This window comes from Doryrhamphus excisus, linkage group LG12 (genome assembly GCF_037039965.1).
Source record: "Doryrhamphus excisus strain RoL-2023G ecotype Guam linkage group LG12, RoL_Dexc_Guam_v1.1, whole genome shotgun sequence".
NCBI lineage: Eukaryota > Metazoa > Chordata > Actinopteri > Syngnathiformes > Syngnathidae > Doryrhamphus > Doryrhamphus excisus.
The window spans coordinates 12,766,334-12,791,414 of record NC_136368.1 but is presented as its reverse complement, the minus strand read 5'-3'; the positions used below and the strand labels follow the sequence as shown (position 1 = coordinate 12,791,414).

General features: G+C 42.5%; 2 protein-coding genes and 2 long non-coding RNA genes across 4 annotated transcripts; all 4 read left to right on the top strand.

Moving 5' to 3' along the window:
• Positions 1 to 470: 470 nt before the first annotated feature.
• On the top strand, positions 471 to 2,512 carry LOC144901526 (uncharacterized). The gene is made up of 3 exons (XR_013629561.1): positions 471 to 645; positions 730 to 798; positions 2,419 to 2,512. It is a non-coding gene; the product is annotated as an uncharacterized LOC144901526 (long non-coding RNA).
• Positions 2,513 to 3,102: 590 nt separating this feature from the next.
• Positions 3,103 to 13,579, top strand: LOC131135965 (uromodulin-like). Its single transcript, XM_078795411.1, has 11 exons — positions 3,103 to 3,286; positions 3,505 to 3,592; positions 3,664 to 3,726; positions 3,818 to 4,017; positions 4,091 to 4,222; positions 4,338 to 4,522; positions 4,602 to 4,756; positions 5,946 to 6,191; positions 7,214 to 7,376; positions 12,484 to 12,513; positions 13,523 to 13,579. Exons 1-11 carry the CDS (start codon positions 3,103 to 3,105, stop codon positions 13,577 to 13,579), a joined length of 1,503 nt encoding a protein of 500 aa, XP_078651537.1.
• Positions 13,580 to 15,436: 1,857 nt separating this feature from the next.
• On the top strand, positions 15,437 to 17,534 carry LOC144901548 (uncharacterized). The gene is made up of 3 exons (XR_013629601.1): positions 15,437 to 15,485; positions 15,936 to 16,169; positions 17,462 to 17,534. It is a non-coding gene; the product is annotated as an uncharacterized LOC144901548 (long non-coding RNA).
• A 29-nt stretch (positions 17,535 to 17,563) lies between these two features.
• LOC131135564 (alpha-tectorin-like) lies at positions 17,564 to 23,696 on the top strand. The gene is made up of 14 exons (XM_078795410.1): positions 17,564 to 17,569; positions 17,617 to 17,719; positions 17,801 to 17,903; positions 17,999 to 18,233; positions 19,139 to 19,391; positions 20,295 to 20,400; positions 20,483 to 20,545; positions 20,612 to 20,814; positions 20,926 to 21,057; positions 21,959 to 22,143; positions 22,219 to 22,367; positions 22,439 to 22,684; positions 22,803 to 22,965; positions 23,598 to 23,696. The coding sequence occupies exons 1-14, from the start codon at positions 17,564 to 17,566 to the stop codon at positions 23,694 to 23,696; spliced, it is 2,046 nt and encodes a 681-aa protein (XP_078651536.1).
• The last annotated feature ends 1,385 nt before the right edge of the window (positions 23,697 to 25,081 follow it).

Genomic DNA, 25,081 nt, shown 5'->3' with positions numbered 1-25,081 from the left:
CTTTAACATGAACATTAATCAAACGTAATAATTTTTTCTGGGTACATGATACCATACAGCATCCATATCAAACTTGCGTGGGCCGCACTAACATTAAACTTTCATATCAAGGCGGGGCCTCAAACTAGTGCCCTGCGGGCCACATTTGGCCCGCGGGCCGCGTGTTTGAGGCCCCTGTCTTATAGTGTCAATATGGAAGATAAAACTAGTGGTTGCATTGGATGATCAGAATCCATTTTCCACTTCACCTCAACATGTCTCTTTGAACCAGGGGCAAGATCTCAGTTCACCGCAGACTTTGACGCCAGCGACTGTCCCATCAACTTTTACGGAGAAACATACAGCATGCTTTACGTGAGTGTCACCGCCGTCACACCCGATATCAGACAAACTCAGTCAATCAGTGCTTTGGTGCTTTGACAACAGGTGGACATTGACAGCAGTATGGTGGATATTTGTATGGATGAACACCAAGGCTTGGACTGCCTCCATATTGTACATAGCGGGTCAGAAATGGCAACCGTATCGTCCTTTATGGTGGAAGCGGCACCTGGATCAGATTTTCATACCGCGCTGCCACAGCTCACTGGCACGTCATCGTGCTACACTGTTCTGGAACTGAAAAAAGACAACGGCGACGGTGTGGTGAGTCAATCTGTGTTGTCTACACTTTTTTTTGTTTTACCACTAAGAAGAAACATACTCATGTCAGATTTTCTCACTTTGCAGTTTGTTATTTATTTCCGTACTTTTGGCCATCAAGGAACGTTGCTTTTAAATCTGTTTGAAGTCAACCTGGTGAGTTCACGCATTCTCTGTCAGCTTCTTATCAAACCTGAAACAACACAAATCACAGCCACACAGTATTAATATTAAATATTACACGTCGGTTAGTTGGCTAGACCAGTGTTTTTCAACCTTTTTTGAGCCACGGCTCAAAATTTACATTGGAAAATTATTGTGGCACACCACTAATCAAAAATGTTACAAAATGTCACCACGACCTCACACGTGCATCAATAAGTCTATCGGAGGAACAAGGTAGGTGTTGCCACACGGACCAATATTACATTGCTCTGCCAGTCTTTACACCACAGACACTCGACAGTAGCCACGTTTACACGACGAGTTTTTCTCTTTCCGAATGACCTTTCGGGAAACAATGGTATCCATGGAAAGGAATATTCCAATCACTTGTCTACATGCGCCGTGAAAATCAAACAGAATAGTCAATAGGGCATGCGCAGTAAAACGTAAACATCAACATCACGTGATACCGGCTTCCCCAAGTTTTTCTTTCACTTGTTGGAATAACTCCGTATTGTCAGTTTTTCGTCTGTCCAGTCTTGAAATTTAGTTTGAATCAAAAACAAACTTTGCTTAGCCCCGTGCCGATTGCTCGCCTCCATTTTTAAAACTGAAGAACGTCTGCATCTGCGTGTTACGTCATATCTGAGCATGCGCTCAAAGAACGCACCCGGGATAAATTTAAACAGCAAATGATCAAATTCAATCTTGCTAATATTTTATAATTAAACTCAGGACATGTTTTATATAGATATATATTTTCTTTTTTAATAAAACTGCACTTGTGAATAAAGTATAGAAGGGTTTAGATTCTGTTTCACAGATGGCGGTAATGCATACGAAAGCTGCTTGCCAACCGCCAATAAACAACAGAAGAAGAAAAACACCACAAAGAAGAACGCACCCTGACAACTTTCCGTTTGAGCGGGTAATAGATACCTCAATCGGATTGATTAAAGGAATATTCCATTCCTGTTCAATTCTTTCCGTTTGAGCAAATAAACCAAATGCAATTGGAATATTTGGGTCCATGTATACTATTGACATAATGGTTATTGACATAATATTTGCAAATGATGATTAATCAATGTTAACTATAAAAAGTGATATTGGATAATTCCTCACCGCACACCGGACGGTTTCTCAAGGTACACCAGTGTGCCGCGGCACAGTGGTTGAAAATCACTGGGCTAGACATCACATTTAATGTACTTTATTGTAGCATATTTATGTCATACGTCGGTACTATTCATTCATTTTCTACCGCTTATCCTCATGAGGGTCGCGGGGGTGCTGGATCTATCCTACCTTCCTAGCCTAGCCTATCTTCGGGCGAGAGGCGGGGTACACCTTGGACTGGTTACCATTCACATTCACATTCATACCTATGGACAATTTGGAGTTACCAATTAACCTAGCATGTTTTTGGAATGTGGGAGGAAACCGGAGTACACGGAGAAATCCCATGCATGGACGGGGAGAACATGCAAACTCCACACAGAGAGGGTAACCTAGCTGTGTGGCCTGCACGCTAACCACTCGTCCGCCATGCAGCCAACATCAGTACTAATTTACCATGTTTACATATTGTTGTGCTTGTGTGGTGTTAAGGATGCGGATGTGATGGTGAACGGTGTTATAGTGGACCACTGGGAGTCCACTGAAAGCACAAATTACCGTCTGGTGAGCGGCTGCAGGCATGAAGGTTTGTGAATGACGTATACAACTAATGTCGCTGATCCTCATGGCTTCCGCCGTCATTTGCCTGCAGTGTGAATATGCTTGATGGTTGTGTGTTTTCCAGATGAGCTTTATCTTCCTGACGAAACAGGGTGCGACTCCACGGGCGCTTTTTTGAATTGTAACACCTCAGCCTACCTGAACATCACTTCTCAGCCCAATGACTAGTAAAGACTCAAAACTACACATCAGTCATCTGTCACAAATGTTTTGTTCAATCCTAACAATGGTAAAACAACACCCCACTCCCTGTAGCTGTGTGAGAGATGTTAGCTTGTGCACGGTCAGCGGCTCCACCATCATCAACCGTGCGGGCTCCACTTCTGTCTACGATCGCTGTGCCTATGATCTCTTGGAGGACATGGCCGTGCAGGTGGTGGCCGTGTTCAGAGAGCGCCGTCGCAAAGATGTGATGCTTTTGGACCATGTGGACATCCACTTTGGTGACACCGATATTTACCTGGGCCAAAGCGGGAAAGTTAAGGTGACCTCAACCACCCGTCTCTCGCAAACAGAATTAAATTCCACCGTTAGCCAACCATCGTCATGCGGTTGATGCAGGTTAATGAAGACTACGTGGACCTCGGCCAAACTTCTGAAATCCATCATGGGGTGGAGCTCTACAAGGATGAAACTGGGGTCACTGCCATGTTCCCACACAACACGTACAACACCACGCTCTACTTTGATGGCCACTCTGCCATTGTCTACACCATGGGTGCAGGCTGGGCTCTAAAAGGTACCTTTTAGGCATTTAGGGAAATACTTGAAACTCCTAATAAAACTTCCAGAATTAGCATACAGTTCATTTTGTCTACACCTTGTAAGGTGTAATCACAATCCCAGTTAGCAAGGTGGACTCAATAATGTTGGCACCCACAGAAAATAACACCCAAGCTCCTATTTTAATGAATGCCACAATGGGTCTGAAAATTTCCATGTTTTATCTTCAACCAGAGGACGTTGCTGAATATGTGGACGGTCTGTGCTTCAACACCAGCATGACTTTAAGTGATGCAAAGTTGTCTAATTTGAGCTCCGAAAGGTGAGGCCTTTGGTCATTACATGAACATCCTGCTTACTACTTTTCTACTACTACTGTCTGTTGCCCCTTAGCTGTGAGATGCAGTACAGCGAGCCAGCGGATGAGTCCATCAATTGCACCATGGTGACTGAACAGTAAGCAGAAACACTCCACAACACAAGCACGCTCCTTTGTGGTGATGACATAACCACAAAGGAGCTCTCCATCCTTTTATATCCACTACAGCTGTCAACTTCTGAACGGCTCTGACTTCGCCGACTGTCATGAGCACGTCGACCCAGAACCGTACATTGCCGCCTGCATCCGAACCAAGTGCAACTACACGGATTTGGACGGTGTCAAGTGCATGTTCCATGAGGCCTATGCCAAAGCCTGCAGCCTGAAAAACCACTCGGTGGATGGCTGGAGGTCTAATGCCCAATGCCGTAAGACAGACAAAAATCTCACTATAAGTGTTTTATAATGCTTCTTATCTTCCTGTTTGTTCTAACTCCTCAGCTCCACATGAGATCTTCTGTCCAGACAATCACTGTCTGTATCATGAGTTCTGTGCTGACAGCATCAACGGTCAAACCGCTTGCTTCTGCCGGGCCATTTTTGCCTCGGAATACAAAATGAATGACACAGTGGGTAAGAAACTTAATATTTGCATCTTATGGCTTATGTAGTTATTCCGAAAACCTGCTACCGTGCTTGGGAGTCATCCATGAAAAGCCAGGACATTCATTTTGCTCCTGATCTTCAGGTAATGAGGCTGTCTGTATAGACAACACTGCGTCACTCTCTGTGGTCGGTTGTCTCCTGGAGGAAAGGGGCATCGACTACACTAAGCTCCATCTCAACGACAAGTCTTGTCGAGGTCACAAGGATATGGACCACATGGTTAACTTTCACTTCAACACCAGCAGCAACTGCGGGGCGGTGATCAAGGTGAGCGCCGCCCCTCTACCTGACGCTTGTAATGTTTGTGACAAAACCTCTTGAACATACTCTGAATCTCTGTGACCAGGCCAACGACAGCAAAATCCTTTACAAGAACACCATCAAGAGAGAGAATATGACCACACCCGATGGAATCATGCGCTACGACCCCTTCCATTTGGACTTCTCCTGCTTCCAAGATCAGCCAGATATCAATGACATGACCTTCAGAATCAAAGACAAGTGAGTTGACCTCAGAGGGATGGTGGTTATTGGAGCTCATCAGTTGGGCCGTGATCAGTAGGTCAGTCGGTAAGGACCCTAGGACCGGAGGCTCCAATGTTAAAATCCTGCTGAGTACTGTTGGTACTTGTCAGACTTGGTAACCAGTGGAGCCAAATGTAATGTACTTGATCACCAATGAGGTGCTGTCTGGAATGAGCCCTGGGGGACACCTGAGCTGAGGGTACAGGATCAGGACAGTAAAGAACCTGGAGCATTAATTATCACATACTACAGTATTAATTGGCCCTGTACCCTAGAAACCGCCCATGAATGATACGGGAAAAGGCCGAAATGATACTGTGTCAAAGCCCAGGGCAGTGATACTGATAAAATATAGAGTTTAACCATGTCCAGTATCAGCCCCCATTGCTGTCCACTCAGAGCGTGCTGCTCTGGTATCGTGCCCGTGAAACAACCAATCAGAGAACAGCGCACAAACGTGAACACACAGCGTTTGTTTTGCTGCCGTCTGTGCCCTGTCAACATGTCAGCGGTTGACACTCCTGGCGAAAGACAAATAGGGAAAATAGCAAACAGAATATTAGAAATGGAACGTTTTATCACCATTAATGAGGAGGACACTCTTGAAATGATGGAAAAAACTAAAAATGCAAATACAAGTCGGAAAACCAAGGGTCGACCTCAAGCTTTTTTCTGAATGGCTCATCAACTGCAAGAACGAACGAAGATTGGTAGAAAGTATTCCCCCGCCTGAGTTAGACAAATACGTGTCTATGTTTATTTTATCAATCAGAAAAAAAAATGGGGACGAATACGAGCTTGATTCTCTCAAATCAAAATTCAACTCTCTGGCACGTTACATGATGGAAAAACGAAAGCTAAACTTCCATGAAGGCGAACAGTTCAGACACAGCCGTGACGTGTTATTGTTGAAATATTTTTGCAATTATTGTGTTTACACTGTTTAGATATAATACATGTAATAAACTGAAAATTTACTGGAAACAAAATGGTCTTTTGATTAAATAGTACGTGATAATAAGCTCATGATTAAATAGTATGTGATAATAAGATCATCACATGGTTTGTCTGGTATCAGGCCAGATATCATGCCCCCAAATGTCAGTATCAGATACTGACACCTATAATGATAACCTATAATGATCAAACTATCTTCCTACAACAGCTCTGTGATCCAGAAGATCATGTCAGGATCTTTTGAATACATCCTGAACATGACCACCTACACGGACTCCAGTCACACTCGGGCTGTGGGTGTGGACACAGAAATCCTGCTGAACGAGACTATGTTTGTGGAGCTGACAACAGAGGGCCTGGATGATAATCTCTTGTCTGTGGTCATCGACTCGTGCTGGGCAACAAGCGGGCCATCACCCACCGAGGGTCCGATGTACCACCTGATCACTGATGGGTGAGTAGAGACACCTGAGTCACCCTTTAGTGTGTTTCATCACTTTGTCAGCACTTAGAGGACTTTTCAGGTCCTACACTAAACAGGGAGATGTTAGCACTGCTGCCTTGAAGCTGGAAGACACTGAAGATTGAAAACTGAACAAAAATACAGATGATAATCCTAAACCCAGATGGATGTACTGTACCTCTGACTTTCCTCACGAGGGTTGCGGGGGGTGCTGGAGCCTATCCCAGCTGTCTTTGGGCGAGAGGCGAGGTACACCCTGGACTAGTCGCCAGCCAATCACAGGGCACACATAGACAAACAACCATTCACACTCACATTCATACCTATGGACAATTTGGAGTCGCCAATTAACCTAGCATGTTTTTGGAATGTGGGAGGAAACCGGAGTACCCGGAGAAAACCCACGCATGCACGGGGAGAACATGCAAACTCCACACAGAGATGGCCAAGGGTGGAATTGGTCTCCTAGCTGTGAGGTCTGCACGCTAACCACTAGACCGCCGTGCTGCCCGTGCCCCGACCAATCACCTCAAAAAAAGGAGAAACTGATGAGAAATTAGGAACAACACAAATGGAATGGAATGGCCTTTATTGTCATTATACCAGATGTACAACGAAATTGGAGAGCTTCTCCTTTCAGTGCAGTAGTCAAGTTTAAAAAACAAAAAAAGTATATAAAGTAGAGTAAAAAAGACAATTTAACAAGATATATACAAGATATATACAAGATATCCAAAATATACACATTGTATTGCACAGGAGCATATGGACTTCTAAATGAAAAACTAACTAACTAAAGTGGCACTTAAACTTAAATGGCAATCAAATATAATCAAAGTACTAACCAGAATATATGTAAATAACAAAAGCTAACTATATACACAAATAGAAACATGACAGTGTAGGTGGGGCATACACCTGATCAGTGATCATCCAAAATAAAAACAGGTTGACGAGGCATTCCTGTGACTCAGAAATTGCTAATCAATATACTAATGTCGGTTTGTGAGCAGGTGTCCAAACTCGGAGGATGATACAGTGAAAGTTGATGTAAACGGATTGGGTACGTCCAGCTCCTTCGCCTTCAACATGTTCCAGTTCTATGAGGACCGCTTTGACATCTACCTGCACTGCAAAATCCACCTGTGTTTGAAGGACAACCAGATCTGCAGCCCTGTATGTCATATTTAAAAAGCCATGTTATCCACTGATTGGAAAAGTGTGCATCAGCTGCATCTTCCTGCTGACATTTTATTACAGAACTGCAGCGTTGCAAAGAGAAGACGCAGGTCGGTCAAGTCGCAATACGCTAACAAAACGCCCAGCATCATCAGCATGACCTGGACTAAATAGGTGAGTACATACAATCTCAAAGTCAACTACAGATGCAAAAGAGTGACAAGAGAACAGAATTAAAAAGCCATGAGACAAAAATATGACTAATATGACCACTGGTCGGCACGGCGGTCTAGTGGTTAGCGCATAGACCTCACAGCTAGGAGGACCAGGGTTCAATTCCACCCTCGGCCATCTCTGTGTGGAGTTTGCATGTTCTCCCTGTGCATGCGTGGGTTTTCTCCGTGTACTCCGGTTTCCTCCCACATTCCAAAAACATGCTAGGTTAATTGGTGACTCCAAATTGTCCATAGGTATGAATGTGAGTGTGAATGGTTGTTTGTCTATATGTGCCCTGTGATTGGCTGGCAACCAGTCCAGGGTGTACCCCGCCTCTCGCCCGAAGACAGCTGGGATAGGCTCCAGCACTGCCCGCGATCCTCGTGAGGAAAAAGCGGTAGAAAATGAATGAATTAATGAATGACCACTGGTCCTGGACTTGGTGGTCTACATGAAACTACATTCAACATTTCTTCTGTGTGTCTTCTCAGGTTGTGTTCATTTCGACTCAAAGAGAATGGACCTTCAGAATGATTCCAGACATACAGTAGTAGTCCTGATAGGAATTTCTTTTCTGTGTTTGCTTTGCTATGATGCCACTTTTGACTGGAAATGTTTGTTTAGAAGACTGTGCCTGTCCAATACCTACTATATTACTGTAACACGGTGAAGGGAAAATGAAGTGCTATATGAATAATGGAACTACACTGCTGATCAATCATCACATTTTGTGCAGCACGCAAAAGTGCAAACAATCTTTAATGTTCAACTTGTTGTACTTGACAAGTTCATTCTTGTTGTGGTTGTGTACGACAGCATAGATATACATACACAAATATTATATATACGTATATAATATATAAATAAACATGCATTTATGACTTTGCCAACATGTTTATTTTATTGTGCTCATCTACTCACCATCACTTTGTGGTAGAACTTTCTGCTGGGCACGCCATGCGGTCAATCATTCATTCATTCATTTTCTACTGCTTATCCTCAATAGGGTTGCAGGAGTATGTTGGAGCCTATACAAGCTGACTTGGACCGAGAGGCGGGGTACACCCTGGACTGGTCGCCAGCCAATCACAGGGCACATATAGACAAACAACCATTCACACTCACATTCATACCTATGGACAATTTGGAGTCACCAATTAACCTAGCATGTTTTTGGAAACAGTACACATATAGCGGAATAATATAGTAATAAGCAATTGCCCACCCTTTTGTGGTTAAAACCACGCCCACTTCATTGTTATGCCCCGCCCATTCAGAGTAGATACAGATAATTCAAATGGATGAACAGATACAGATAATGGTACAAATGTTGCAGCTTGAATAACATGCAAGACCTGATGTACAACATTGGATGCCTTCCAGATTCTTTTTAGATAGATACTTTTTTTTAAAATCCCCTTGGGGAAATTAATAAAATACTTTTTTTTTTAATCACAGCACTGCGTGTTCATTCCAAAACGCCTGGGCGGCTTTCTACCTTAACCTGAAAGTAGTGCCAAGGTGTGGCAACCAATATCATAACATGGCCAATAGTATCAATACCAATAGTATTTATTGTCATCAACATAATAATAGGTGTTGTGGGTTGTAATTTGGCATTAGTGCAACCAGACCTGAAGAGCGCTACTGTCACGAAACATGACGTCTCAGAAACTCAACGGTCAACATTCCAACATCAGGACTTTTTCATCCATCATGCAACAATCCAAAGAACGGTTTCACATTGAACAACAATGGTGAATATTAGACAAGGCCATGTACTTACGTCATCATACAGGTTGATGGGATTAAAATGTATGCCATAAAGTACATGCACAGATGTATAATGTACAACAAATGGCATTAACTCGCTTTTCCTCACTAGGTTTCACGGTGGAGCCTATTCCACTTTGGGCAAGAGGTGGGGTACACCCAGGACTGGTCACCAGCCAGTTGTACTTCTATAAATAACTCTTCCGGAAAACCATAAAAAATATTTGGATGTATTTTTTGGTAAATAAATATGTGAAATTGACATTGTATATATAGCTGGGAGTCATTTTAAATTACAATAACGTTTACATTTTATATAAACAAGAGTGACAAGACCCATTACATTTAACCTACAGATTTTCTGACACATTAGAAGTCCTTCATTCATTCATTCATTTTCTACCGCTTTTCCTCACGAGGGTCGCGGGGGGTGCTGGAGCCTATCCCAGCTGTCTTTGGGCGAGAGGCGGGGTACACCCTGGACTGGTCACCAGCCAATCACAGGGCACATATAGACAAACCACATTAGAAGTAACTTTTACAAATAGTTTTTGACATAAAAAGAAAATCTTGAGTATTGTTTGACAGGTTTGTCACTTGCCTCACTTACACCTCTCAAACCTATTAAAGGATTTTTTTAAGACAGCACGGCAAATACTTGATTGTCTTATACTGACTAAGTAGTATAATCATCTAAATAATCAGTATTAAATTTCAAATCAGTCAAACTTAATGTTCATTGAAAAGTCTCTCACGTCTCCCACTGACACGATAGTAGTAGTAATGTTACTTCCTACAACTTTAATCTTTGCATAGACACACAAGTGTTATGGTCAACTGCACTATGTACATCTGTACAATACTTGCTTTTATAGTCAGTATAGTTACTCCAGACCCCATTCACTGTGCAATATCTGATCAACCTCCATGTGCAAAATTAAGGGCTCTAAATGCCATGTGAAGTATTTCCATAGCAAGATCTCAGTGTATAGACTGGTCATATATCTCATCTCGTTTCATATTATCTACATACTGTATTGTATATAACTCTGGGAAAAACTCTTGACTTTGTTAATACTTGGGTTGTTTATATTGTTTATTTTTCTATATTGTGTATTTTGTACTGCTTAACTGACTCTGTACTCTTGCTGCTGTGCAATGCAAATTTCCCCACTGAGGGACAAATAAAGGCATATGTTATCTTATCTTATCTTATAATGTCAAGAGGTCAACAACAAGCAGACAAATACTTGTGTTCCAATGCTTCTGTCACGGTCAGTCTCAAGAGCTTTACGGTTCGACCCCAGGATGCAGAGAGAAGGACCAATAGCAGGTAAATAATATTTATTTTAGCTATAGTTGTAGCAGAACAAAAAGCAACTCAAGTAGCAGACGGACAAACAACAATGATCCCACCAAGGGAGAAGCGCACACCTGAACTAAATAGAGGACAAATTAGGGACAGGTGTGGGTGGCCATGGCAACGAAAGCAGACCAGGCAAAACAAGAAGTCCAATACAAAATAAGAGTCCAAAACAGAAACCAAAGCCCAAGAAGGTAACCCAAACTCAACCTGTCACGTGCAAACCCACACAGGGCGTGACAGCTTCGTGGTTACTATATGAACTAAATTCTTGCATTCATACTGTCAATGAGTGAGGACCGTTAGAATGAAATGTAAATACAATTATTATAGCGCTAGTTAATGTTAGAATAAAATGTAAATACAATTATTATAGCGCTAGTTAATGTTAGAATAAAATGTACATACAATTATTATAGCGCTAGTTATCACCCTAATATCCGTTTGCTTAGACAATAGACAAAGTGTCTTGAGTGTTTTAAAGGCAGGAACACTGCAGATTTCAGAAAACAACAGATGGAATGATACAGCACTCTACGAGAAGCAATGAAGTTCTGTAAAATTAAATAATTAAAAAAAAATTTAAATCCAAAAATTGTTAACTATAATGGGCGGCACGGCGGTCGAGTGGTTAGCGCGCAGACCTCACAGCTAGGAGAACAGGGTTCAATTTGCATGTTGTCCCCGTGCATGTGTCGGTTTTCTCCGGGTACTCCGGTTTCCTCCCACATTCCAAAAACATGCTAGGTTAATTGGTGACTCCAAATTGTCCATAGGTATGAATGTGAGTGTGAATGGTTGTTTGTCTATATGTGCCCTGTGATTGGCTGGCGACCAGTCCAGAGTGTACCCCGCCTCTCGCCCGGAGACAGCTGGGATAGGCTCCAGCACCCCCGCAACCCTCATGAGGAAAAAGCGGTAGAAAATAAATGGATGAATGTTAACTGTAATGATGGAAATGGTAATATTAATGATAAAGATTATAATGATAATGATAATAACAATAATAATAATAAATAATATTACAATGATAATAACTGTGATTGGCTGGCGACCAGTCCAGGGTGTAGCCCGCCTCTCGCCCGAAGACAGCTGGGATAGGCTCCAGCACCCCCGCGACCCTCGTGAGGAAAAGCGGCAGAAAATGAATGAATGAATGATAATAACAGGGGAAAACAAGACAGTGGCATGAACTCCTTTTGGGCTTGTGATCAGAAAGCTGAATACAAATGTAAATAATGGAAAGTAATATTTTGATTGATGTAAGAAATGCACTGTAATGTTTCATATATTTGCCCAAAAAAAAAAAAAAATCCATGACCCTGACCACTCCCAGCACCACTAATCTTGCAGGTCCCTGTGAGTGCCAGCAGCAACCTTGAAGATGTTCCTGTTCATCATGCAAAATGTGCAGAGATAAAAACACATGCACAAAAAGTAATTGCTCACACATACACACACACACACATAGAAAACAAGTACAGCTCGTGCAACTGCTTGCTTCCCCCTCCCCTTAGAGTTGCACGACCATGTATTAGGGATCTCCTAAAAAAACAAATCAAAACAATCAGACTGACTTCCGGAATAACAAACAAAAAACAGACTGTGTACATATATTTATACTGTTATTCTGTATATTTTGCATTTTTCATTATTTTTTAATAGATGTGTCTGCACCTACTATACCAAAACAAATTCCTAGTATGTGTTTGATCATACCTGGCAATAAACCCTTTTCTGATTCTGTCACAGGAGTTTGAACCTGACAAGGACTTAAGTCAGGTGAGGATACCACCAGGAGTTTTGTGGAATTAAAACAAAGACAAGTCGAGGAAAAGAAAGGAAGTAGTCATGATGGTGGCACATCATTCTCCATGCGTCACATTGCAGCCAGGCTTCATTCCTTTTATCTGTCCTCCACAATGAAGGTGACAATTATCTCTAATGACGCTTTATAACTGTCAGCGTGTTGACAGGAATGTGGCAAACATGAAATTATTTCACCATTCCTGTTCACATAGTAGATATTTATTTGTCAGCACTTTGCCATGCCTTGTATTTGACATTAACATGTATGCAAATATTCTTATTCATCCCCGTCATTACGGCTGAATGTGAACGAGGTGTTTCCACCCAAACGACTGCGACTGGCTAGCAGAGTGCCCACGCTATCTTAACCACTGACATGTTCCACCACAAAGGAGCGCAACCAAACAGTCCAGTAGCGATTGATCAGTGTCCTGAACATTTGACTTTAAGACCCCAAATTATAAATTTAAGGTTGATTCCTTTGGTGTTTTTGATCCCGCTCCCAAATCAACGTAACGACAAAGCTTTTGTAGCTTGTCATGATGTGAAACCCATCTGACCTGACGGGGTGTTTGTGGTATTAACGCTTCCATAATTTTCCCCTAGAAAGGACCGTTTTCATATTGTGCAACAGAAGTTACCATCATGTTGTCCCTGAACGTTCCATTGACCTTTGAAATTGAAGTACATTTCCAGTTTGACTTTTGATAACTGATTCTCTGCAAAAGAATGTAAAGCTAGGAGTGTGAGTGTATTTATCCGTGTATATATTATATTATTGACATCTGTCAATAAAATGTAAAAAATTGTCATAGAACATCACAGTTATGAAGTGAAACTAGTCTGGCAAGAAGCTGTCCTAATCCTGGGATGATGTCATATGCCACCATTACCATTGTTAAAGAGAGAGGCTGAGCCCTCTTCCCCAGTTAACTTCATCCTCATCCAGAAGGTAAGTCTCCGTTCTGTCGCTTCTCTGCAGTCCAGGAAGTCCAATCTAGGCAAGATAAGGAGGAGAGGAAAGGAGAAGAAGATGTAGAACATGAGAACATTACGTATACTTGCTCCAAGTTTAAGTATCTCAGGATCTTATTAATAAGTGAGGGTAGTGTAGTGCCCACACGCACACGCAAAACTTAAATTATTGTTATGTATTCTAAATTATTTAAATTATTTGTACAAATTACTGTTTATGCTGTACATTGTTCATATTTGATGTCATCTTATTATTTATTATCTATTATCTATTATCTATTATCTATTATCTATTATCTATTATTTATTATTTATTATTTATTATTTATTATTTATTATTTATTATTTATTATTTATTATTTATTATTTATTATTTATTATTTATTATTTATTATTTATCAGCTGTCTTAGGGCGTGAGGTGGGGTACACCCTGGACTGGTCACTAGCCAATCACAGGGCACATATAGACAAACAACCATTCACACTCACATTCATACCTATGGACAATTTGGAGTCACCAATTAACCTAGCATGTTTTTGGAATGTGGGAGGAAACCGGAGTACCCGGAGAAAACCCACACATGCACAGGGAGAACATGCAAACTCCACACAGAGATGGCCGAGGGTGGAATTGAACTCAGGTCTCGTAGCTGTGAGACGTGCTAACTTGAGCCGTGCAGCTGAGTTTGAGTATGTGAAAGTTAATTCTGGAACAAATGTTAGTATATTTTACAATATAAAGTACAGATACTTTACTTACATGTACAAACTAACACCAAATGTGTTCACCGTTCATGTTTAGGTCTACTTTAAATGAAGATGACTTTAAGATGTTAATTGTTAAAAGTGGTTAACAATAGAACTTAAGCAGAGACGTTCATGCTGTGAAACGCTCAGAAAAACCTGCCAGCATACATGAATGAAATGATGACAGCAATTCTCATCACTTAAGGCACATGTGTCGACAGAGGACCGAAGCACTGCAGGTTTTCTTTCCAACCAGTTTCTCCAGCAGGTGATTTCATTGACGAGCTCCTTCCCACAAACCATTCATTCATTCATTTTCTACCGCTTTTTTCCTCACGAGGGTTGTGGGGGTGCTGGAGCCTATCCCAGCTGTCTTCGGGCGAGAGGCGGGGTACACCCTGGACTGGTTGCCAGCCAATCACAGGGCACATATAGACAAACAACCATTCACACTCACATTCATACCTATGGACAATTTGGAGTCACCAATTAACCTAGCATGTTTTTGGAATGTGGGAGGAAAACGGAGTACCCGGAGAAAACCCACGCATGCACGGGGAGAACATGCAAACTCCACACAGAGATGGCTGAGGGTGGAATCGAACCCTGGTCCTCCTAGCTGTGTGATCTGCGCGTTAACCACTAGACCGCCGTGCCACCCTCCCACAAACCAAAGGAGGGTTAATCATTGAAATCACCCGCTGGAAAGAAAACCTGTGTCTCGGCCTTGCATGGCATGAGTTTGACCCCCCTGACTTAAGGCCACAATATACACGAACGATATGTATGTGATCCGTGGTAGCTACATTTCATGTTCCACGTCTTTTAACATTGCTCCAAGGCTGACCACAAGTGGCTTAACACTCCAACATGTCTGATGTGTCTTTGCAGGTCTCTGCCAGCTGATTGCTTGTCTGGAACATGCTCCTCCTCCTGTTGGCCACGGCTGTAGTCAGCCTGCTGCCAGGTAACCACACCCACTTCACCCCAGATATAGCCTTAATGACTTTAGGGAGTTTGGTAGATGACAAGTCAGTTGGAAAGAGAGGATTTGGGGAAGTGACTGGCATGGAAAGCACTAGACAGCAACACAAAAGAGCAGGCTAATCGGGCAGGACTTGAACTTGTCTCCTTGTGCAGGTGTGACCGCTCAGTACACTAAGGAAGTGGATACTTCAACTGTCCGATTAACTTCTATGGAAAAAATTACACCACAATATTTGTAAGTCGACTTGTGTTGCTGTCAGCTCCCTTAGTTTCCTTCTTTGCCTCTGTTTTGGTTTCCATGCCCTTATTTTGGTAACCACTTCCTCTGTTGTTCCCTTCCGTTTTCCTTGCTCCTGCTCTTTTCACGCACCTGCTACTACTTTAATTATCCCATTTTAGTTCAGGTGCGTGCTCTTTCTGTGGTGGCTTCATTGCGAATTGTCTTTGGTTTGTTCTGTAGTGGCTGTTGTGTTTTCCTGCTGCTGCCATTATTGCATTAAACAACCTTTTATTTGCACTTTTGGTCCTGCTCTCTGCATCCTGGGGTGGCATCGCAACACCGCCAAGCGCGATCGTGACAGTTGCCATATCACACAGTGATGCTGTTCATGAAACACTTGAGATTTGTCATCTTTTTCGTCCTTGTGCATCAGTTGTTTGTTTTCTCTCTCTCCAATTTTAACAGGCAAACATTACTGATGGCCGAGCCACGCTCTGCTTCAACGGCCAGTACATCAGTGGAAGCCCAAACGATTGTTTAATGATTTACCGAGAACATGCAAACAAAGGAAGCAAGAAAATCAAAACAAATAGTCAAACAAGTCCATCGTCACCATATCTAACGAATCTGGAAGGTTTCATGGGAATATCACCATGTGCTGCAAGAGTGATCCTGCGCAATGACAGTAATGTAGATCTGGTAAGCGCACCGACAACAAAACTGGGTTTTCTAGAGCCTACCCCAGCTGTCTTTGAGCGAGAGGCGAGGTACACTCTGGACTGGTCGCCAGCCAATCACAGGGCACATATAGACAAACAACCATTCACACTCATATTCATACCTATGGACAATTTGGAGTCACCAATTAACCTAACTTGCATGTTTTTGGAGGAGTACCCCGGGAAAATGAACAATAACGAAATAACATGCACAACTCACAAAAGTCAGACGTATTCGGCTTTTATGTGAAATTTCAGGTTGAAATTTAAATGCACCATAAACTTTAGTAGTTAACTTAATTTGACGTACTCTAAAATTCAGCTCCTTGTTCAAGAATAGAAAATTGTCCAAAAAGTACCAAAACATGAACAATTAGACATGTGCGTTCAAAATTTTAGAGTTCAAATGTTTAGATATAATACATGTAATAAACTGAAAATTTTCTGTGTTCATGGAGGTGTCAGTATCAGCCCTTCGGTCTCGGGCTGATACTGACACTTGGGGGCATGATACTGGGCCTGATACCAGACAAACCATGTGATGATCTTATTATCACATACTACAGTATTAATTGGCCCTGTACCCTAGAAACCGCCCATGAATGATACGGGAAAAGGCCGAAATGATACTGTGTCAAAGCCCAGGGCAGTGATACTGATAAAATATAGAGTTTAACCATGTCCAGTATCAGCCCCCGTAGCTGTCCACTCAGAGCGCGCTGCTCTGGTATCGTGCCCGTGATTATCACGTACTATGTAATCAAAAGACCATTTTGTTTCCAGAAAATGTTCAGTTTATTACATGTATTATATCTAAACAGTGTAAACACAATAATTGCAAAAATATTTCAACAATAATATTTTATCAACAGTCTTATCTTATCAATGTCTGACAATTAAAGTTCCATTAATCAAGTTTGGGTTTTTTGGTGACTGGAGAAGCACTAGGAATATTTATAGTGTGTGTTCACGCTCGTGCCCTGTTCTCTGATTGGTTGTTTCACGGGCACGAGGAACAAGGAGCTGAACAGTAATTTGAAGTGTATTGGTGGATTTATGGATAACACGCCTCTTGTGAATATTACTGTTCAGCTGCTGATACTGGACATGGTTAAACTCTATATTTTATCAGTATCACTGCCCTGGGCTTTGACACAGTATCATTTGGGCCTTTTCCCGTATCATTCATGGGCGGTTTCTAGGATACAGGGCCAATTAATACTGTAGTATGTGATAATGTTAAGTATACACAGTCTAACGATATAATTTTAGATCCAGGTCGAGTTCCGCCTTTTTGGAAAACAGCAAGCTGTACGTCTGAACTTGAAAGAGATGGGGAGCTCGGTAAGAACATAAACATGATAAACTACAAGAATGACAGTACTTAGCTGGTTCTACAAAAAAAAATGTTACCTTGACCACGGCAGGCAGATCATGCCGTTACCATTGTCAACGGAGAGGAAATAGACCGCTGGAACATCACGCAGCCAAATCCAAACTACAGAGACTTGAGTGGTTGCAGATACGAAGGTAGCGACTTGAGATAATCTTTTGGCTGAATGAAAACCTGTAGCATCATCTGTGACCTAACTCATTGTTGTGTGTTTCCAGATGAGCTTTATGCAACTGACACCATGACTTGTGACTCACAAGGCACCTTCATTCATTGCAACGCAACAGCCCACCTTGATGCCATACCTCAAATAAATGACTAGTAAATATTTTTTTCTTAGTTTTTTATTTTGCCTATGTCTATACTTTGTGTTGCTTTGTTGATGATGCCCCCCTTCCCATTCATCTCTCTGTCAGCTGTGTGCAAGGTGGCATCTGCACTGTGACTGGTTCCACCATCATCGATTATTCTCAAAACTCTTCCTCAGTGGAAGATCGCTGTGCCTACACTTTGTTCTCCAATTCAAGTGTCCACATAGTGGCGGTTTTCAAGGAACGGCGTCGTAAAGACGTCATGTTTTTGGACCGTGTCTTCATCGAGCTACTGGACTATGATGATGTCATTCAACTGGGACCAGGCGTCAAAGTTTTGGTAAGTTGCCTTCATCAGAAGATGACTGTCATAAAAGACTGCAGATGTTGAAGTTGTAGTTTCTCCTCCATGAAGACAAGGGGCTCTAATTTTGTGGTGCAGTGTGGCGGAGCATAGCACAGCTCACACAGTGGTAATTTGGTCCAGTGCACCACTGTGCACAGCCAATTTGGTAGATGGGCGTGGCCTTGGGAGGTGTCCACATTTTCAGTTTGGTGCAGTGACAGTTTTGTGACAAAACAGTTGGTCTATTCCTGGCGCAGGCGAAGCGCAGTCTGTAATGGGAAATCTCAACGTGACGGCAGCTGAACATATGAGCTGCCTCATATGAGGCGGGGTACACCCTGGACTGGTCACCAGCCAATCACAGGGCACATATAGACAAACAACCATTCACACTCACATTCATACCTATGGACAATTTGGAGTCACCAATTAACCTAGCATGTTTTTGGAATGTGGGAGGAAGCCGCAGTCCCTGGAAAAAACCCACAAATGCACGGGGAGAACATGCCAACTCCACCGAGCATGGAATCAAACTCTGTTCTCCTAGCTGTAAGGCCTGCACGCTAACCACTCATCTGCTATGCAGCCACGACTAATAATTTACAACTAAAAACAACGATTAATATAAAGTTGGTTGTTAAAATCTAGCTGTAAAATATATTTCTTTAGTGTTATTTTTTCTCAAGAAGGATGAGGAGATCCTGCAACTATACAATCAAATGGAGGATAGAGGCGTGGTTGCGCCGCGCTGCGCCAGACTGTGACGCTCACAAAATTTGCAATGTGTGCTGGACACACCTTGTTAGTGTGGCATAGGTCAGGTGCGCCACGCCTGCGCCCGGTCTACGGAATTAAAGCCCAAGATGTTGAGTATATTTGATCCACTGTTTGCGATGCAGGTGAACAACACCTATGTGGACATCAACGGTGTGTCTGAGGAACATGAAGGTTTGGACCTCCACCAGGACCAGACTGGGATTACAGTCACCATATATCAGTCCAATTACAACATTACTGTCTTCTTTAATGGAGACACTGCTCAGATCCTCCTAACACATTCATGGATGTTGGCAAGTGAGTTTCTCCTCATCATCACCTTTGTGCTTCCAAACCTCCAGTCTTCCTCTTTGGTGACTTCAAGTAAAGAGCAGAGTATTATAGTGATGAGCAACATGACTTGAATACTAAATTGACCAGTCAAATAATACCTTTCCTTGGCCATTAAATGCAGGTCTAGTTCCATTGATGTGAGCTACTATAATGTTCATTCATTCATTTTCTACTGCTTTTTCCTCACGAGGGTCGCGAGGATGCTGGAGCCTATCCCAGCTGTCTTTGGGCTGTCTTAACATATATGCCTATACAAGCTGACTTGGACCGAGAGGCGGGGTACACCCTGGACTGGTCGCCAGCCAATGACAGGGCACATATAGACAAACAACCATTCACACTCACATTCATACCTATGGACAATTTGGAGTCACCAATTAACCTAGCATGTTTTTGGAATGTGGGAGGAAACCGGAGTACCCGGAGAAAACCCACGCATGCACGGGGAGAACATGCAAACTCCACACAGAGATGGCCGAGGGTGGAATCGAACCCTGGTCCTCCTAGCTGTGAGGCGTGCTAACTTGAGCAGCCGAGTTTGAGCATGTGAAAGTTAATTCTGGAACAAATAAAGTGTATTTTACAATATACGTAAACTACAGATACTTAATTACTTACATGTACAAACTACCACCAAATGTGTTCTCTGTTCATGTTTAGGTCTACTTTAAATGAAGATGACTTTAAGTTGTTAATTGTTAAAAGTGGTTAAAGATAGAACTTAACCAGAGACGTTCATGCTATGAAACGCTCAGAAAAACCAGCCAGCGTACATGAATCAAAGAGAGATGGGCGATGGCCGAGGGTGGAATCGAACCCTCGGTCCTCCTTGCTGTGAGGTCTGCGCGCTAACCACTCGTCCACTGTGCCGCCCTACTATAATGTTCTTTTTCTAATTCATGTTGATTCAAGGACAAACAAGTATTGTCTTTTTAAACTATTCAGGTTCAACTGACGTGGAAAGAGGCATAACTGAACACTCAGACAGTCTGTGTTTCAACTCCAGCATGACTTTAAGTGACGTGAAGTCGTTTAATTTCGGCTTCGATGGGTGAGACCTTATGACTACTTGAACTCGCTATTACTTTGTTTGTGTCTATGAACCACCCCCTGCTGTTTTGTTCTCCCCATAGATGTGAGACGCAGTACAGCGAGCCAGCCGATGACTCCATCAACTGTACCACAGTGACTGAGCAGTGAGCAGAAACACTCCACAACACAAACATCTCACTATGGACTTCAACCTTCCATCTCCGATACAGCTGTCAAGTCCTGAACGGATCTTATTTTGCTGACTGTCACGCCGTTGTCGACCCAGAGCCGTACATTGCCGCCTGCAACTACACGCTATGTCATTACCCCGATGTGGATGGTCTCAGGTGTGAATTTCTGGAGGCTTACGCTCACGCTTGCTCTCTGAAACAGAACCATACAGTGGACAACTGGCGGACAGAGGCTAACTGCCGTAAGACTTTCTGTCTTGTAACAAGTCTTCCAAGTGAAATCATCCTTGGTCAGAATAGTGATGACAATAAGAATATTTTTAAGGTGTTATGGTGCTGATGTTGTGTTCCAGCTGCACCTCGGGCCTTCTGTAATGACACACAATGCGTTGATCACGAGTTCTGTGCTGACGGCATCAACGGTCAAATCATGTGCTTCTGTCGGGCGATTTTTGCTTCCGACTTCAGGTCCAACGACACTTTAGGTAAGAGCTGTTTGTTCCACCCTCGGATATCTCTGTGTGGAGTTTGCATGTTCTCCCCGTGCATGCGTGGGTTTTCTCCGGGTACTCCGGTTTCCTCCCACATTCCAAAAACATGCTAGGTTAATTGGTGACTCCAAATTGTCCATAGGTATGAATGTGAGTGTGAATGGTTGTTTGTCTATATGTGCCCTGTGATTGGCTGCCGACCAGTCCAGGGTGTACCCCGCCTCTCGCCCGAAGACAGCTGGGATAGGCTCCAGCACCCCCGCGACCCTCGTGAGGAAAAAGCGGTAGAAAATAAATGAATGAATGAATGAATGTTAACTATAATGATGAAAATGGTAATATTAATTATGATTATAATGATGGTCATAATGATAAAGATTATAACAATAATGATAATAACAATAATAATATTATAATGATAATAACAGGGGAAACAAGACTGTGGCATGAACATGATTATATCTTGCAAAAAGGGGTAGGCATTTATAAGCTTTTGCTTCAGCCTACTCATTTTGGGCTTGTGATCAGAAAGCTGAATACAAATGTAAATAATGGAAAGTTATATTTTGATTGATGTAAGAAATGCACTGAAATGTTTCATATATTTGCTCAAATAAAAAAAATTAAAAATTAAAAAAAATTGGCGACTCCAAATTGTCCATAGGTATGAATGTGAGTGTGAATGGTTGTTTGTCTATATGTGCCCTGTGATTGGCTGGCGACCAGTCCAGGGTGTACCCAGCCTCTCGCCCGAAGACAGCTGGGATAGGCTCCAGCACCCCCGTGACCCTCGTGAGGAAAAGCGGTAGAAAATGAATGAATGAATGAATGAATAAATTGAGCGTTTGTCCCGCATGGACCAATAAGTGACAAAAAAAAGTGTCCTGATCTTTAGGTGATCCGGCGGTCTGCATGGATGCCACTGTTTCACTCACTCTGGTCGGTTGTCTCCTGGAGGAAAAGGGTATCCGATACACAGACCTGCACCTGAACGATGACTCTTGTAGAGGTCATAGGGACATGGACCATATGGTGACCTTCGGTATTAATCAACTTAACAGCTGTGGGACGGTGGTAACGGTGAGTGTTTCTCTCGTCCTGACACTCGTGTTTAAAATCCATGTGATGATGTCTTTAGTGTCCATGACCTTGCAGGCCAACGACAGCGTGGTTGTGTACAAGAACACCATCACTGGATTGAACACCTCTGAACCTGTTGCTGACTTTCCTGAATTCCAATTGAACTTTTCCTGCTATCATAAACAGCCAGAAATTCAGATTCTAAGCTTCAAAATCAGAGATAAGTGAGTTTGACACGTTTGACCGCAGTCGACTGCTGAAAGCTGCTGAAAACAAAAAGTGTGTGTCTTTGCAGCTCTGTCTTCCAGCAGGTTGAATCTGAATTATGGAATTACACATTGAAGATAAAAGCCTACATGGACACCCGACATATGCAACCTGTGTTGTTAGACACAGAAATTAAGTTGAACCAAAGAGTTTGGGTACATCTGATCTCAGAGGGCCTGGACGAGAATCTGGTTTCTTTGGTGACCACCTCCTGTTGGGCCACTAACACCTCATTGCCCTATGAAGGTCCAAGATATGACCTGATCACTGATGGGTGAGACATTCACTGCTGCTTGGACATTTCTCAATTGCACTTATCATTCAGCTCTGTAAATCTCAAGCTAACAAGAGGATTAAAGCTGCAGCTTGTATTTACCTGTTCCCTGTTGAAGTTGTGCAAACCCTGTGGAGCCTTCAGTGAACGTGATGGGAAATGGAGTCGGAGTGTCCAATAGCTTTTCCTTCAATATGTTCCACTTCACTGGAGGCAGCTATGAGGTTTACCTGCACTGCCAAGTCGAACTGTGCCCCAACCAGAACGTAGCCTGCCAGCCGGTATGCTTCATGATCACATAACACTGACCTCTGTCCTTCACCCTAAGCACTCTTCACAAAGTAGGACTCCATTTATAATCCTGGAGTCCCAGTGAGGACCCTAACTTAAAGCTTTCATAACCCTTACATTTATTATTATTATTATTATTGACCATAATCCCATCACATAACCCCATCCAAGAACACACCTGTTCTCATTCATTCATTCATTCATTTTCTACCGCTTTTTCCTAACGTGGGTCGCGGGGGTGCTGGAGCCTATCCCAGCTGTCTCCTGGCGAGAGGCAAGGTACACCCTGGACTGGTCGCCAGCCAATCACAAGGCACATATAGACAAACAACCATTCACACTCACATTCATACCTATGGACAATATGGAGTCGCCAATTAACCTAGCATGTTTTTGGAATGTGGGAGGAAACTGGACTACCCGGAGAAAACCCACGCATGCACTAACTCCACACAGAGATGGCCGAGGGTGGAATTGAACCCTGGTCTCTTAGCGGTGAGGTCTGCGCTAACCACTCGACCGCCGTGCCGCCTGTTCTCATTCAACCATATTCCTTAACAGCTGCCATGTTGTCTAAAAAACTCACCTAAACAAGCTTACCTATTCCAACAATTTGTCTCAGATTTGTGGTGGACCCGCTAAGAGAAGACGACGCAGGTCTGCTGGATCCAAATATGTTGATGAAAGCACCGCTCTCATTAGCATGTCCTGGACTAATTAGGTAAGACACACCTCTGCTGCTGACACGTGACCAACGAGGTCTGATAACCTCATCATTGTTCTTACTCGTCTTTTAGGGCGACTCCCAAGTGTGTGGACCTTCCAAATGATTCCAGATTTGATACTGAATAAAATGTATTTTAGAAGCTGATTTAGCTTTGTTAAGAAGATGTGATCGTCATACAGTTTTAACTGGAAGCATTGGACAGTTGATAGTTTAGAATGATGTCCAATAGCTACTGTATTATTGAACTATTTTATTATAACATGGTGAAGAGAAATGACTTGTAATCATCACACAACAATGCTAACAATGTGTTATGTCATCTCGTTTTACAGAGTTGCTTAGAAAAATTAATCAATCAATAAAAAGAGACTAGCCACTCCACAATTAATCCAAATAAAGATCACTTCCTGTTGCCTTAGTGCAGTGGTTTTCAAACTGGGGGACGCATAATGGGGAAATATTCAGTTTTTATGTTACTATTTCAAAAAGTTGTAGCTTAAAATTTGTAATAGATAAATGCATACTGAGAAAAATCATCAGTATGACCCAAAGTTTGTGATGAGAGTAAATTCACTGATCTAATTAGCATTATGAAGTCACCATGTGGCCACACAGTCAGGAGATCTGGAAGACCTGTCTTTGAATCTCCCCTTGGGCATCTCTATGTGGAGTTTGGAATCTTCTCATGTATGTGTGGGATTTCTCCGGGTACTCCGGTTTCCTCCCACATTCCAAAAACATGCTAGGTTAATTGGTGACTCCAAATTGTCTATAGGTATGAATGTGAGTGTGAATGGTTGTTTGTCTATATGTGCCCTGTGATTGGCTGGCGACCAGTCCAGGGTGTACCCCGCCTCTCACCCAAAAACACCCTGCAACCCTAATGAGGATAAGCGGTATAGAAAATGGATGGATTGATGTCATTAGGCTCAGAAATGGTCAGCGCCCTGTCTCCACGATACCCAACAAGTTCATCAAATGATCCACTTTCATACTCTTTCTTATCTGTCAAGCAAACACAGACATCATCATCATCATTTACAGTGGGATACTAAAGACCACCATAGCTTTCAGAAGTGCATTCAGCACATTCTCCCGTGTTATGACCAACCGTGCTGCATACAACATACATTATGAATCCTATGGGATGTCTCTCCTTGTGACCCAGAACACGGGGAAGCTCCAAAAATCTGCTTTGTGGACTTTCCCAAGGTGTCAACACACTGCAAAAACTGAAAAATGAAAAAATGTATAGTTGGTTATTATTTCGGTGACTTGGAAACTCGCCAGAGTAATTTTTCAACAAGTGACCACAGCACTGATTATTGGAGTTATGTTTGTTGTTGATGTTTTTGTGTTTATTCCCAATGAATAATGAT

Excerpts from the sequence above, each read along its gene's own strand:
- LOC131135965 (XM_078795411.1), top strand. The coding sequence starts at position 3,103 with ATGCAGGTTAATGAAGACTACGTGGACCTCGGCCAAACTTCTGAAATC. Across the intron at positions 7,377-12,483 it reads ACAACCAGATCTGCAGCCCT|GAGTTTGAACCTGACAAGGA; the intron begins GTATGTCATATT and ends ATTCTGTCACAG. Across the intron at positions 12,514-13,522 it reads CTGACAAGGACTTAAGTCAG|TCCAGGAAGTCCAATCTAGG; the intron begins GTGAGGATACCA and ends GCTTCTCTGCAG.
- LOC131135564 (XM_078795410.1), top strand. Across the intron at positions 20,401-20,482 it reads TTTAATTTCGGCTTCGATGG|ATGTGAGACGCAGTACAGCG; the intron begins GTGAGACCTTAT and ends TTCTCCCCATAG. Across the intron at positions 22,685-22,802 it reads TATGACCTGATCACTGATGG|TTGTGCAAACCCTGTGGAGC; the intron begins GTGAGACATTCA and ends TCCCTGTTGAAG.